This window comes from Ostrea edulis, chromosome 7 (genome assembly GCF_947568905.1).
Source record: "Ostrea edulis chromosome 7, xbOstEdul1.1, whole genome shotgun sequence".
NCBI lineage: Eukaryota > Metazoa > Mollusca > Bivalvia > Ostreida > Ostreidae > Ostrea > Ostrea edulis.
Window position 1 is genome coordinate 68,027,561 of NC_079170.1, and position 16,773 is coordinate 68,044,333.

At 34.5% G+C, this 16,773-nt stretch overlaps 2 protein-coding genes across 2 annotated transcripts; one reads left to right on the forward strand and one right to left on the reverse strand.

The window, feature by feature from the left end:
* Positions 1-2,464: 2,464 nt before the first annotated feature.
* LOC130048751 (uncharacterized) lies at positions 2,465-4,107 on the reverse strand. Its single transcript, XM_056145794.1, has 3 exons — positions 4,081-4,107; positions 3,103-3,389; positions 2,465-2,939 (listed from the first exon to the last, which is right to left on the reverse strand). The coding sequence occupies exons 1-3, from the start codon at positions 4,105-4,107 to the stop codon at positions 2,465-2,467; spliced, it is 789 nt and encodes a 262-aa protein (XP_056001769.1).
* LOC125677931 (uncharacterized) lies at positions 4,093-8,329 on the forward strand. Its single transcript, XM_048916043.2, has 3 exons — positions 4,093-4,462; positions 5,931-6,033; positions 7,302-8,329. Exons 1-3 carry the CDS (start codon positions 4,216-4,218, stop codon positions 7,705-7,707), a joined length of 756 nt encoding a protein of 251 aa, XP_048772000.1. The 5' UTR covers positions 4,093-4,215; the 3' UTR covers positions 7,708-8,329.
* The last annotated feature ends 8,444 nt before the right edge of the window (positions 8,330-16,773 follow it).

Consider the following 16,773-nt stretch of genomic DNA (forward strand, 5'->3'; position numbering starts at 1 on the left):
TTAAACAATCATATGATAGACAAAAACTTATGTCTGGCTTACAACGACGGACTAACTATCAGGTAATTCACCGAGAGGGAATTCTGGAAGACAAATACGTAAAACTCCGGGTACAGTTTCCGGGTACAGCTAGTAAACATGTTACTAACAGGTTTTTCCGCTTATCAGAATAGCATGCATTACACAATAGCAAGATATTTACAACCCTAACTCTTCTAAATTTTTATAATCCTGAGATATACTTTCAAACTAATAATAATTTTTTACTAATTAAGTTTTGTAAATAATACATGTACACACATTTTATAAAAAAGCATAGTTCAAAAATCAAAGCATAGTATAAGAAATAAAAGCATAGCATCGGAGTAAAATCATTGTATAAGAAATAAAAGCATTGAAAATAAAATAAAAACGTCAGATAAGAAATAAAAGCATAATAAAAGAAATAAAGGCATAGTAAAAGAAATAAAGGCATAGTAAAAGAAATAAAGGCATAATAAAAGAAATAAAGGCAAAGTAAAAGAAATAAAGGCATAGTAAAAGATATAAAGGCATAATATAAGAAATAAAAGCATATATTAGAAGAAATAAAGGAATAGTATAAGAATTAGCATAGTATAAGAAATAAAGTCATAGTATAAGAATAAAGTCATAGTATAAGAAATAAAAGAATATTATTAGAAACAAAACCATATATTAGAAGAAATAAATAGTCGTAGTATAAGAAATAAAGGCATAGTATAAGAAATAAAGACATATTCTAAGAAATAAAAGCAAAACAGAAGAAATAAAAGCATAATATAAGAAATAAAAGCATCGGTATGAAGATATTGAATAAAAGAAATATAGATTCTATAACAAATCCAACTTAGAAACTTGTCTTCTTCTCCTCTTTTCTTCTTCTTTTACTTCTTCTTCTTTTTAAAAATAAGGTACCAGAGTTTTATGGTTACTGAGGAGAGCCTGTTATGTTTTTCCTAATAAAGGAACTTTCTCATTGTTCACAGGACCTTTCTCATTGTTCACAGGACCTTTCTCATTGTACACAGGAACTTTCTCATTGTTCACAAGAACTTTATCATTGTTCACAGGAACTTTCTCATTGTTCACAAGAACTTTATCATTGTTCACAGGAACTTTATCATTGTTAACAGGACCTTTCTCATTGTTCACAGGAACTTTCTCATTGTACACAGGAACTTTCTCACTGTTCACAGGAACTTTATCATTGTTTACGGGACCTTTCTCATTGTTCACAGGAACTTTATCATTGTTTACGGGAACTTTCTAATTGTTCACAGGAACTTTCTCATTGTTCACAGGACCTTTCTCATTGTTCACAGGAACTTTCCCATTGTTCACAGGAACTCTCTCATTGTTCACAGGAACTTTCTCATTGTTCACAGGACCTTTCTCATTGTTCACAGGAACTTCATCATTGTTCACAGGAACTCTCTCATTGTTCACAAGAACTTTCTCATTGTTCACAGGAACTTTCTCATTGTTCACAGGACCTTTCTCATTGTTCACAGGAACTTTCTTATTGTTCACAGGAACTCTCTCATTGTTCACAAGAACTCTCTCATTGTTCACAGGAACTTTCTCATTGTTCACAGGAACTTTATCATTGTTTACGGGAACTTTCTCATTGTTCACTGGAACTTTATCATTGTTTACGGGAACTTTCATATTGTTCACAGAAACTTTATCATTTTTTACGAGAACTTTCTCATTGTTCACAGAATTTTTCATTTTTTACAGGACCTTTCTCATTGTTCACCGGAACTTTCTCATTGTTCACAGGAACTTTCTCATTGTTCACAGGAACTTTCTCATTGTTCACAGTACCTTTCTCATTGTTCACAGGAACTTTCTTATTGTTCACAGGAACTCTCTCATTGTTCACAAGAACTCTCTCATTGTTCACAGGAACTTTCTCATTGTTCACAGGAACTTTATCATTGTTTACGGGAACTTTCTCATTGTTCACAGGAACTTTATCATTGCTCACATGAACTTTATCATTTTTCACAGGACCTTTCTCATTGTTCACAGAAACTTTCTCATTGTACACAGGAACTTTATCATTGTTCACAGGAACTTTATCATTCTTTACGGGAACTTTCTCATTGTTCACAGAAACTTTATCATTGTTTACGAGAACTTTCTCATTGTTCACAGAATTTTTCATTTTTTACAGGACCTTTCTCATTGTTCACCGGAACTTTCTCATTGTTCACAGGAACTCTCTCATTGTTCACAGGAACTTTCTCATCGTTCACAGGAACTCTCTCATTGTTCACAGGTTCTATCTCATTGTTCACAGGACCTATCTCATTGTTCACAGGAACTTTCTCATTGTTCACATCTTTCTCATTGTTCACATGAACTGTCTCATTGTTCACAGGAACTATCTCATTGTTCACAGGAACTATCTCATTGTTCACAGGACCTTTCTCATTGTTCACAGGAACATTTCGATTGTGTTCACAAGAACTCTCTCATTGTTCACAGAAACGTTCTCATTGTTCATAGGACCTTTCCCATTGTTCACAGGAACTTTCGAATTGTTCACAGGAACTTTATCATTGTACACAGGAACTTTCTCATTGTTCACAGGAACTTTATCATTGTTTACGGAAACTTTCTCATTGTTCACAGGAACTTTCTCATTGTTCACAGGAACTTTCTCATTGTTCACAGGACCTTTCTCATTGTTCACAGGAATTTTCCCATTGTACACAGGAACTTTCCCATTGTTCACAGGAACTTTCTCATTGTTCACAGGAACTATCTCATTGTTCACAGGAACTTTCTCATTGTTTACAGGAACTTTCTCATTGTTCACAGGAACTTTATCATTGTTCACATGACCTTTCTCATTGTTCACAGAAACTTTCTCATTGTTCACAGGAACGTTTTGATTGTGTTCACAAGAACTATCTCATTGTTCACATGAACGTTCTCATTGTTCATAGGACCTTTCCCATTGTTCACGGGAACTTTAGCATTGTTCACAGGACCTTTCTCATTGTTCACAGGAAATCTCTCATTGTTCACAGGAACTATCTCATTGTTCACAGGAACTTTCTCATTGTTCACAGGAACGTTTCGATTGTGTTCACAAGAACTTTCTCATTGTTCACAGGAACTTTCTCATTGTTCACAGGATCTTTCCCATTGTTCACAGGAACTCTCTCATTGTTCACAGGAACTCTCTCATTGTTCACAGCAACTTTATCATTGTTCACAGGAACTCTCTCATTGTTCACAGGAACTTTTTCATTGTTCACAGGAACTTTCTCATTCTTCACAGAAACTTTCTCATTGTTCACAGGAACTTTCGTTTTCTTTAGCGTCTTTCCTTTAGCTTCTGGTAGATTGTATATCTACAGAAATATGCATTTACATGCAAAAGGTCTGTCTATGAAACTATGAAATAAAAAAAATCACCTCAGTTTTAGTATCATTCTATGCCTTTTTCTATTTGTTATCTTTTGTTTTTATTGTTTTACATGTAAAGCGCTTTAGGGCAATTGTCTAAATTGGATAAATATATACTATATAAATGTATAATAATGTAAATCTTACACCGTATCAATTTTGATGCACCAGATGCGCATTTCGACAAACAATGTCTCTTCAGTGATGCTCAACCGAAATGTTTGAAATCTGAAATAACAATAAACTTGCTAGAGCTATTATAGGGAAATACAGAGTGCCATAAAAAGTGGAGTCAAATTCGTCTAAGGACAAGAGCAATGCATGAGGGAGATAATCCTTAATTTTGAAATGAATTTCTAAATTTTATCACAGCAATTAAATATACATCCATATTTTCAAGCTAGTAACGAAGTACTAATAATAAATAAAATAAAACTAATGTACAAAGGAAAAACTAGATAATGAATAATTAGAAACAACTCTAATCAGAATAATCTCGTGTGTTTCATAACAACTACAGTGATGTGTATGTGTTCGTCGTCCAGTAATGCTTTGTAATCATCACGCGTAAGCTAACAACACCAGGTTTAATCATTTTAAACCCCTTATGATAGATAGGATCTCAATGTGTCAAACCGCTGGTAATTGTTCATTGACAGCCATTACCCATTCACGACACAGGTTTAAAACCAATGCAGAGTAAATATGTATATTGTTTAACGTCCAGCTTGAGAATTTTTTACTCATATGGAGAACGCAGGGTAAATAAAAATGTCCACTTGCTCGTCTCCACCTTCCATTTCTAACGGGTATTATGTGATACCGAAGGGAACCTATGTGGATGGCGATCAGATATCGTACTATTGTAAGATGGGGTACGAATTAGATGGATCCGCCACGCGATCCTGTGATGGGTCGACCGGATCCTGGAGCGGATCCGCCCCAACGTGCACCGAGGTGACGACGACAACAACGACCACAACAACAACCACGGCAGCGTCCATATCCCAGTTAACAGGTGTGTAGATTTCAATCCCAGGTAACAGGTGTGTAGATTTCAATCCCAGGTAACAGGTGTGTAGATTTCAATCCCAAATAACAGGGGTGTAGATTTCAATCCCAGGTAACAAGTGTGTAGATTTCAATCCCAAATAACAGGGGTGTAGATTTCAATCCCAGGTAACAAGTGTGTAGATTTCAATCCCAGTTAACAGGTGTGTAGATTTCAATCCCAGGTAACAGGTGTGTAGATTTCAATCCCAGTTAACAGGGGTGTAGATTTCAATCCCAGTTAACAGGCGTGTAGATTTCAATCCCAGGTAACAGGCGTGTAGATTTCAATCCCAGTTAACAGGCGTGTAGATTTCAGTCCCAGGTAACAAGTGTGTAGATTTCAATCCCAGTTAACAGGTGTGTAGATTTCAATCCCAGGTAACAGGTGTGTAGATTTCAATCCCAGTTAACAGGTGTGTAGATTTCAATCCCAGGTAACAAGTATGTAGATTTCAATCCCAGTTAACAGGTGTGTAGATTTCAATCCCAGGTAACAGGCGTGTAGATTTCAATCCCAGTTAACAGGTGTGTAGATTTCAATCCTAGGTAACAGGTGTGTAGATTTCAATCCCATTAACAGGTGTGTAGATTTCAATTCCAGGTAAAAGGTGTGTAGATTTCAATCCCAGGTAACAGGTGTGTAGATTTCAATCCCAGGTAACAGGTGTGTAGATTTCAATCCCAATTTCCAATGTTGTTCAAGATAAAATATTTCAAGAGTGTACGTTATACATATGTATCTAGATAGTCAATAATATGTTTTAAAATTTTGAATCCAAGGGCAATAATTCTGTTTTCATTGAATCCTTTATGAACTTCATTATGCGATATATTTGTTTTATTTTTACAGGAATTTTGAATAGTGTTGTAAAACAGTTTCATGAAATTATTATGAATACTATTACATGTATATCGTTTAAACCAGTTTTTGTGACAATTTGACAATGCTGTTCAAGGAAAATTGCAATTTTCTCACATTGATATATGATTTTGTAAATGTATGTCTCGCATCTTAAAAAGCATGATGACCTATACATTTTATTTGATAATTTATTAGTTGTAATAATAAAGTAAGATAGATAAACATTGTAACCTTTTATCAGATAATTATGGGAGTATGGAGTTACCTTAATGATTGTTTGTTCAATATTTTACAGCTGCTGGTTTTTACATATAATTCTCTTTCTCAGAATCTTTCACGTTTAAGGGTTGCCTGACATCTTTTACTGCTATTAGCTTTTACACGTAATTCTCTTTCTCAGAATCTTTCACGTTTAAGGGTTGCCTAACATCTTTTACAGCTGTTAGTTTTTACATGTAATTCTCAGAATTTTTCACGTTTAAGGAATGCCTGACATCTTTTACAGTTGTTAGTTTTTACATATAATTCTCAGAATCTTTCACGTTTAAGGATTGCCTGACATTTTTTACAGCTGCTGGTCTTGTCCTGATTCCGTGTATGCTTCTCCTTCTCTTCGTGATCAGCATAGGTGTACTATACTGCATACTGGTACTGCATTGTCACAAAGGCTGCAAGTAAGGCTTGTAATGTACTATTTATGTACCCGAGGTTTCGAGGGTGACAACAGGGAGATGACATTTGTTTAACACTTTCAATCAAAAGATAGATGTCGGATGAAGATTAAAAAGTTTGAGAGAGGGAATGAAAACTCCCGCAAGTTTCGGTCATTATCATAATACACGAATGAATTTGGTACGAGTTGACCTTTTCAAACGCTCCTATTCTTTGTCAGTAAAAGGTTTTTTGTCGCCGTGAGCAGTTATCGTATTGTTTTATGCACATATCACTAGAATTAATTTCATTGCATTTTGATGAAAATTATCTAAACACTTCGTTTTAACAAATATTAGGAATCGTATATATAGAATGTTATGTATTGAATTATTGCATGATTTGGAGCAACGATCATGATATTAAGTCTTTACGGGGAGGAGGTCTCGATGAAAGATTTGTGAATTAAGTTTTGTATCAGATAATAAACGTTTGGTCTCGACCATAAGATAGTCCACCTGTCTGAAATGAATTTGCCCATGTTACATACTTGTTTCATAACATATTCGATTAAAAGCGCCGTGGAGCTTGGACTCTGAAGAGATGTTAATAAATAAAGAGTTGAGACATCTATTATTCTGTTTGAAACAACTCCTCGGGGATTTAATTTTTTATCTAATTCATACCAGCGTATCTATAAGGCTGCACAAAGATGGTCTCAACAAGTTAAACTTTGTAAACGTATTTTTGATCATTATAACTTTACTAAAAATTTCAGAATTAACATACAATGTAACTGCCATTAATGAATGCGGATTTGAACGTTATATCATGGTTGTTTTTGCAATCTCAATCATATATCTCTTATGACCGAAACTGGAAATTCATTTCATTCTACAGGTATCGATATTTCCATGTAAATCACTTATACAGTGTTTATCTATCGTGTATATGGTAAGTTATACAGTGAACTCCGATGAGAATGGGAAAAATTACAATTTTAAGCATGTTTTCCGTTTATCATCGACTTTAAGTATATTTTCCGTTTAGTGGGTTTTTTCCGTTTATGATCGGTTTTAAACGTGTTTTCCGTTAATGGGCGTTTCCTCCTTCATCTCTCAGCTGTGATCACCTCATATCTTGTGTTATTATGCAGACTGTGAACTTAATTTATGGTAATCTAAAGCTAAGACCAATTTTGAAGAAACGAATGTTTTTTCTTTGCAATGAAATACTGTTTTGTCTGTGTTGATCTCGTGGTGATTATTTCGCAAGTAACTTCACTTTTCAGAAAGAAAAGCGTTTGGATTGACGGCGAGGATCACGTACATTATGGGTGTTGGTATGCATGTTGTTCGGGTTGTTGTGAGTACATTTCGGATGTCTTAACCTGTCAGATATGTAAGAAAGTCCGCCCTATGCACAATTACAACGGAGGCTTTCAGAACTTTAATGGCGATATCTGGAACTCGGGGTATGGCAGGAGATCGTCTCTTTCTTCACAATATTTTACAAGTTCTGTCTGGAATTCTCCCAGAAATTCAAAAGATTCCAGGAGATCGTCTCCTTCTTCACAATATTTTAACAGCTCTGTCTGGAATTCTCCGAGAGACTCAAGAAATGGATTCTGGAAACCAAATTTGGAATCCCTACCCGAGTCGTCTAGCACACCCACAACAACAACAACACATCTCTGATCTGTGTCGTAAATGTTAGAACTCAAGGAACGATAACTCGTGCATCTGTTCGTCTTTGGACTGGAATTTCTAATATTGATTTGTTTTGTATATTGTTGGTAGAATTCGAGGAACGATAACTCGTGCATCTGTTCGTCTTCGGACTGGAATTTCTAACATCAATTTATTTTGTAAATTGTGGTTAGAATTCAAGGAACAGTAACTCGTGGATACGTTGGAATTTCTAACATTGATTTGTTTGCATATTGTGTTGCGTCCCATTCAATGATATGTACTTGAATGTATGTAGAGATATCACTGGCTGTACCTCACGATTCACACATTTTGACCTTTGACCTAAATATGGCGTTCAGGGCCACAGTAGTGAGGTTTTTATTCGTTCCAACATCCCCTGCAACACGGGACCTCTACATCATAGGTCAGATTCGTGAAGAAATGCAGACACTGGACCTCCATTTCATAGGTCAGAGCCGTGAATAAATGCAGAGATATTCTTTCAACAGGAAAAGAAGAGCGACATACACAGAGTTACAAACATATCGTGTACCTAAACATCCATACACTCTATCGTGTTTATCATAGATATCATCAATTGAAAATAAAATTTATTTTTGCCATTTATCATGCAAGATCTTTAGTGTCTTATACTTTAATATAATGATTACAAAGAACGTGTAGTCACATAATGACACATTAGTGAGTGAATGATCAGTATTGCTACACATAATGACACATTAGTGTCTGAATGATCAGTATTACTACACATAATGACACATTAGTGTCTGAATGATCAGTATTGCTACACACAATGACACATTAGCGAATGAATGATCAGTATTGCTACACATAATGACACATTAGTGAGTGAATGATCAGTATTGCTATACACAATGACACATTAGTGTCTGAATGATCAGTATTACTACAGATAATGACACATTAGTGAGTGAATGATCAGTATTGCTACACATAATGACACATTAGTGTCTGAATGATCAGTATTACTACACATAATGACACATTAGTGTCTGAATGATCAGTATTGCTACACATAATGACACATTAGTGTCTGAATGATCAGTATTGCTACACATAATGACACATTAGTGACTGAATGATCAGTATTGCTACACACAATGACACATTAGCGAGTGAATGATCAGTATTGCTACACATAATGACACATTAGTGTCTGAATGATCAGTATTGCTACACACAATGACACATTAGTGTCTGAATGATCAGTATTACAACACATAATGACACATTAGTGAGTGAATGATCAGTATTACTACACATAATGACACATTAATGTCTGAATGATCAGTATTACTACACATAATGACACATTAGTGTCTGAATGATCAGTATTACTACACATAATGACACATTAGTGTCTGAATGAACAGTATTACTACACATAATGACACATTAGTGCCTGAATGATCAGTATTGCTACAGACAATGACACATTAGCGAGTGAATGATCAGTATTACTACAGATAATGACACATTAGAGAGTGAATGATCAGTATTGTTACACATAATGAAACATTAGTGTCTGAATGATCAGTATTACTACACATAATGACACATTAGTGTCTGAATGATCAGTATTACTACACACAATGACACATTAGTGTCTGAATGATCAGTATTACTACACATAATGACACATTAGTGTCTGAATGATCAGTATTACTACACACAATGACACATTAGTGCCTGAATGATCAGTATTGCTACACACAATGACACATTAGCGAGTGAATGATCAGTATTGCTACACATAATGACACATTAGTGTCTGAATGATCAGTATTGCTACACACAATGACACATTAGCGAGTGAATGATCAGTATTACTACACACAATGACACATTAGTGTCTGAATGATCAGTATTACTACACATAATGACACATTAGTGTCTGAATGATCAGTATTACTACACATAATGACACATTAGTGTCTGAATGATCAGTATTGCTACACACAATGACACATTAGCGAGTGAATGATCAGTATTACTACACACAATGACACATTAGTGTCTGAATGATCAGTATTGCTACACATAATGACACATTAGTTAGTGAATGATCAGTATTGCTACACATAATGACTCATTAGTGAGTGAATGATCAGTATTGCTACACATAATGACACATTAGTGAGTGAATGATCAGTATTGCTACACATAATGACACATTAGTGAGTGAATGATCAGTATTGCTACACATAATGACACATTAGTCTCTGATGATCAGTATTACTACACATAATGACACATTAGTGTCTGTATGATCAGCATTGCTACACATAATGACACATTAGTGTCTGAATGATCAGTATTACTACACACAATGACACATTAGTGTCTGAATGATCAGTATTGCTACACATAATGACACATTGGTGTCTGAATGATCAGTATTGCTACACACAATGACACATTAGTGTCTGAATGATCACCATTACTACACATAATGACACATTAGTGAGTGAATGATCAGTATTGCTACACATAATGACACATTAGTGAGTAAATGATCAGTATTACTACACACAATGACACATTAGTGTCTGAATGATCAGTATTACTACACACAATGACACATTAGTGAGTGAATGATCAGTATTACTACACATAATGACACATTAGTGAGTGAATGACCAGTATTACTACACATAATGACACATTAGTGAGTGAATGATCAGTATTGCTACACATAATGACACATTAGTGTCTGAATGATCAGTATTGCTACACACAATGACACATTAGTGAGTGAATGATCAGTATTGCTACACATAATGACACATTAGTGAGTGAATGATCAGTATTGTTACACACAATGAAACATTAGTGTCTGAATGATCAGTATTACTACACACAATCACACATTAGTGTCTGAATGATCAGTATTACTACGCACAATGACACATTAGTGAGTGAATGATCAGTATTGCTACACATAATGACACATTAGTGTCTGAATTATCAGTATTGCTACACATAATGACACATTAGTGAGTTAATGATCAGTATTGTTACACATAATGACACATTAGTGTCTGAATGATCAGTATTGTTACACATAATGACACATTAGTGTCTGAATGATCAGTATTGCTACACATAATGACACATTAGTGAGTGAATGATCAGTATTACTACACACAATGACACATTAGTGTCTGAATGATCAGTATTACTACACACAATGACACATTAGTGTCTGAATGATCAGTATTGTTACACATAATGACACATTAGTGTCTGAATGATCAGTATTGTTACACATAATGACACATTAGTGTCTGAATGATCAGTATGACTAAACATAATGACACATTAGTGTCTGAATGATCAGTATTACTACACATAACGACACATTAGTGTCTGAATGATCAATATTACTACACATAATGACACATTAGTGTCTGAATGATCAGTATTACTACACACAATGACACATTAGTGTCTGAATGATCAGTATTGCTACACACAATGACACATTAGCGAGTGAATGATCAGTATTGCTACACATAATGAAACATTAGTGTCTGAATGATCAGTATTACTAAACATAATGACACATTAGTGTCTGAATGATCAGTATTACTACACATAATGACACATTAGTCTCTGAATGATCAGTATTACTACACACAATGACACATTAGTGAGTGAATGATCAGTATTACTACACACAATGACACATTAGTGAGTGAATGATCAGTATTACTACACACAATGACACATTAGTGAGTGAATGATCAGTATTGTTACACATAATGACACATTAGTCTCTGAATGATCAGTATTACTGTACATAATGACACATTAGTGATTGAATGATCAGTATTACTACACATAATGACACATTAGTGTCTGAATGATCAGTATTGCTACACACAATGACACATTAGTGTCTGAATGATCAGTATTACTACACATAATGACACATTAGTGTCTGAATGATCAGTATTGCTACACATAATGACACATTAGTGAGTGAATGATCAGTATTACTCCACACAATGACACATTAGTGCCTGAATGATCAGTATTACTACACATAATGACACATTAGTGAGTGAATGATCAGTATTACTACACACAATGACACATTAGTGTCTGAATGATCAGTATTACTACACATAATGACACATTAGTGAGTGAATGATCAGTATTACTACACATAATGACACATTAATGTCTGAATGATCAGTATTACTACACACAATGACACATTAGTGAGTGAATGATCAGTATTACTACACATAATGACACATTAGTGAGTGAATGATCAGTATTGTTACACATAATGACACATTAGTGTCTGAATGATCAGTATTACTACACACAATGACACATTAGTGTCTGAATGATCAGTATTGCTGTACATAATGACCCATTAGTGAGTGAATGATCAGTATTACTACACATAATGACACATTAGTGAGTGAATGATCAGTATTGCTACACACAATGACACATTAGTGTCTGAATGATCAGTATTACTACACATAATGACACATTAGTGTCTGAATGATCAGTATTACTACACACAATGACACATTAGTGTCTGAATGATCAGTATTACTACACATAATGAAACATTAGTGTCTGAATGATCAGTATTACTACACACAATGACACATTAGTGTCTGAATGATCAGTATTACTGTACATAATGACACATTAGTGAGTGAATGATCAGTATTACTACACACAATGACACATTAGTGTCTGAATGATCAGTATTGCTACACATAATGACACATTAGTGTCTGAATGATCAGTATTGCTACACATAATGACACATTAGTGAGTGAATGATCAGTATTGCTACACATAATGACACATTAGTGAGTGAATGATCAGTATTGCTACACATAATGACACATTAGTGTCTGAATGATCAGTATTACTGCACATAATGACACATTAGTGAGTGAATGATCAGTATTGTTACACATAATGACACATTAGTGTCTGAATGATCAGTATTGCTACACATAATGACACATTAGTGTCTGAATGATCAGTATTACTACACACAATGACACATTAGTGAGTGAATGATCAGTATTGTTACACATAATGACACATTAGTGTCTGAATGATTAGTATTGCTACACATAATGACACATTAGTGTCTGAATGATCAGTATTACTACACACAATGACACATTAGTGAGTAAATGATCAGTATTACTACACATAATGACACATTAGTGAGTGAATGATCAGTATTACTACACATGTTGACACATTAGTGTCTGAATGATCAGTATTTCTACACACAATGACACATTAGTGAGTGAATGATCAGTATTACTACACACAATGACACATTAGTGAGTGAATGACCAGTATTACTACACATAATGACACATTAGTGAGTGAATGATCAGTATTACTACACACAATGACACATTAGTGAGTGAATGATCAGTATTGCTACACACAATGACAAATTAGTGTCTGAATGATCAGTATTGCTACACACAATGACAAATTAGTGTCTGAATGATCAGTATTACTACACAAAATGACACATTAGTGAGTGAATGATCAGTATTGCTACACACAATGACAAATTAGTGTCTGAATGATCAGTATTGCTACACACAATGACAAATTAGTGTCTGAATGATCAGTATTACTACACACAATGACACATTAGTGTCTGAATGATCACCATTACTACACATAATGACACATTAGTGAGTGAATGATCAGTATTACTACACACAATGACACATTAGTGAGTGAATGATCAGTATTACTACACATGTTGACACATTAGTGTCTGAATGATCAGTATTACTAAACATAATGACACATTAGTGTCTGAATGATCAGTATTACTACACACAATGACACATTAGTGTCTGAATGATCAGTATTACTACACATAATGAAACATTAGTGTCTGAATGATCAGTATTATTACACACAATGACACATTAGTGTCTGAATGATCAGTATTACTGTACATAATGACACATTAGTGAGTGAATGATCAGTATTACTACACACAATGACACATTAGTGTCTGAATGATCAGTATTGCTACACATAATGACACATTAGTGTCTGAATGATCAGTATTACTACACACAATGACACATTAGTGTCTGAATGATCAGTATTACTACATATTCTATTTGAATCATCCCACGCTCCAACTTTTATTCGTCTTGAATTAAGAAATAATGTTAAAGTTTTCGTGTATGTTGCAGGATATCGTAAACCAACGTTTATTCTCGGCTACTTTATTTCGTGCTTTGACTGTGATGAACTGGTTCACGGCGAGTAATTTTCGCGACAAAGTGTTTTTCAACGACGATGGGGCGCTCACGAAATTCGTGAAATTTTCCCGCACACGAATAAAATTGCTTTATAGAAATCTCCTTGGTCTCAAAATGTTGTTTTAAAATATAAAAGTCGAGGCCTTTATATCTAAAACAATATTTCAAAGGATGTTCTCCTGCAGCATACACTAAAACAATAACTTTCTTTCTATTCTACTCAGCTCAAGAATTTACAGCCGATCGTTTTCCTATGTAGCTACGAATTATGTCACTGTGACGTCATAGCAGTTTCCGACACGGGATACATCCGTTTTGTTCTGACGAAAATGGTGAGATGGTAGGGGTATTCTAAATCTATTTTGAAGAAAAAAATATTTCAACTACTTAGTTTGGTGTTAACGTTATGTCAATTGCTTTGAATGCAGTTAAAGAAAAAAATGTCCGTGTATCGAAATGTTTACATGTGTATCGCACTCGGAATGCAAACTGTTGGTTTCTATTGAATGATACATGCTCTTCAGTCATTTATGAATTTGTTTTGAAACATATATTGATTGATTTTTATGATTACAAAATTCAATTATCAGTCGTTGACTTTGTTGCTGCATTAGTAAAACTTGAAGTGCAAGCGAGATGTGTATCAATTTTCTTATAATGAGTTGATACGTATGAAGGTATATCGTATACTAATGGCCACGGCATTCCTTTGATCTTTGCAATAACCATGGTAGAATTAAAGTACGTGTTTTCGTGGATGTTGCTGGATAACCTCTGAGGTCAAGAAATCTAAAAATAACAACTTTTCAAGACCCGGGGGTATCTTGAATCATACACGAAAACAAGAAATATTTTGACTCAGAAACATTCAACCAATCATTTACCTATACGTCTACCAGTTCCTTCCCTTCATGACGTCATGAGAGCTTATTTTTTTTGCTGACGAATAAAATGAGATGATGTGATAAAATTTAGAAATTGATTTCAAAATTAAGGATTATTTCCTTCATGCATAGCTCTGATCCTTAGACGAATTTCACTCCAGTCTCTGGCACTCTGTTGTTGTTGTTGTTTTGTTTTTATTTTTTATTTTTTATTTTTTTTTTGAATTTTTTTTAGTTCTTACATCTATCAATCATCATCAATCAATCAATCATCTTACAAATTTATTGTTATTTTCGATTTACAATATTTCAGCTTGAGCATCACCGAAGAGACATTATTTGTCGAAATGCGCATCTGGTGTATCAAAATTGGTACCGTGAAATGCGAAGATAACGAACAGTGATCAATCTCATAACTCCTATAAGAAATACAAAATAAAGAGTTGGGCAAACACGGACCCCTGGATATATCAGAGCTGGGATCAGTTGCTTAGGGGGAGTAAGCATCCCCTGTCGAACGGTCACACCCGCCGTGAGCCCTATATCTTGATTAGGTTAACGGAGCTATCCGTAGTCAAAATCAGTGTGCCAAGAACGGCCTAATAATCGGCATGAAACACGTCAGACAACATTTGACCCAATTGTATTGGCAAACTGGATCGTTATAACGATCATAGAATTTGCGAAATTCTGATTTTAAACGAGACTGTTGGAACCCCTGCACCATCAACTTGTTTGTCAGTAGCCTGTTTCGATTTAAAAACTGACCATACACAAAACAAGCTCTTGTGTATCGAATCAGTTGAGAGATATAAACACCATATGCAGTTATGCAGGTGATAATGGAATATTGCTACATAAATATGGGAAGTTGTCGATGGAGAAGTTGAAATCATCCGGTTTGTCATAAAGTTGAGTTGTTAGTTTGCCGTTAATAACTACTTTCAATGAAATATATAAGTATGAAGCAGAAGTAGACGACTCTGTGGTATCTTTTATTTCGAATTCACGGGGATATATTGAATCGACATATGAATGAAAATCATTATTGTTAATAGATGATACATCGTCAATATATCTAAATGTCGAGTTGGAGGCCACAGCAAGAGATTTTTTCTTCTCACCTAGAAGTTTTTGAATAAATTCTGCTTCATAGGAATATAAAAACAGGTTAGCTAACAAATCAGCACAATTCGTGCCCATGGTAATTCCAATAGACTGTTGAAAGACCTGATCACCAAGGACCACGAAGATATTGTCAATGAGAAACTCCAGCATATTTTTTATTTCAACTTCAGAGTACTTGTGCGTGGAATCAGAGTGGTGTTTAAGATAGATAGGGATATTTGCATTTACCATTGTTGTTGAAGAAGCAACTGTCTATGATGTCAAAAAAGTCTAGTCTTGAATTCATCGTGAGAAATGGTTGTGTAAGGTGTTGAAATATCATGCGTTTTGATGTTGTTAATTTGAGAAAGGTATTGTGACTTCAAGTTTACTAAAAGTTCTTTAGAATTTTTTAGAATCCACATTTGATTTACACCACTTCTGGCATAAGTAGTCGCACAGTACATGTACGTTTGAAGTTTCTCCTTCACAGCAAAGAAAAGGGCTTGGTAGAACATTTAAGTTTTATATGGTAAGGTACCGTATAACTGGGTTTTTTCTGCGTGTGCACATTTTTGCGATTTGTTTTTAGCGATTTGTCTCCAAAATATGTGCATGTAATTTTTGCGATTTCACACAATAACAAAATTTTAAATGACAGTTGTTCTTATTACAGGTATTTTCAAACAGGCATAGCAAGACAAATATTTCTATTTAATGAAATATTTGAAATGTAAAAACTGCGCCCA

Excerpts from the sequence above, each read along its gene's own strand:
- LOC130048751 (XM_056145794.1), bottom strand. The coding sequence starts at position 4,107 with ATGGCTGTCAATGAACAATTACCAGCG. Across the intron at positions 3,390-4,080 it reads TCAATGAACAATTACCAGCG|ATATACAATCTACCAGAAGC; the intron begins GTTTGACACATT and ends ATATTTCTGTAG. Across the intron at positions 2,940-3,102 it reads AACACAATCGAAACGTTCCT|TTCTTGTGAACACAATCAAA; the intron begins GTGAACAATGAG and ends ACAATGAGATAG.
- LOC125677931 (XM_048916043.2), top strand. The coding sequence starts at position 4,216 with ATGTCCACTTGCTCGTCTCCACCTTCCATTTCTAACGGGTATTATGTG. Across the intron at positions 4,463-5,930 it reads GTCCATATCCCAGTTAACAG|CTGCTGGTCTTGTCCTGATT; the intron begins GTGTGTAGATTT and ends CATTTTTTACAG. Across the intron at positions 6,034-7,301 it reads CATTGTCACAAAGGCTGCAA|AAAGAAAAGCGTTTGGATTG; the intron begins GTAAGGCTTGTA and ends TTCACTTTTCAG.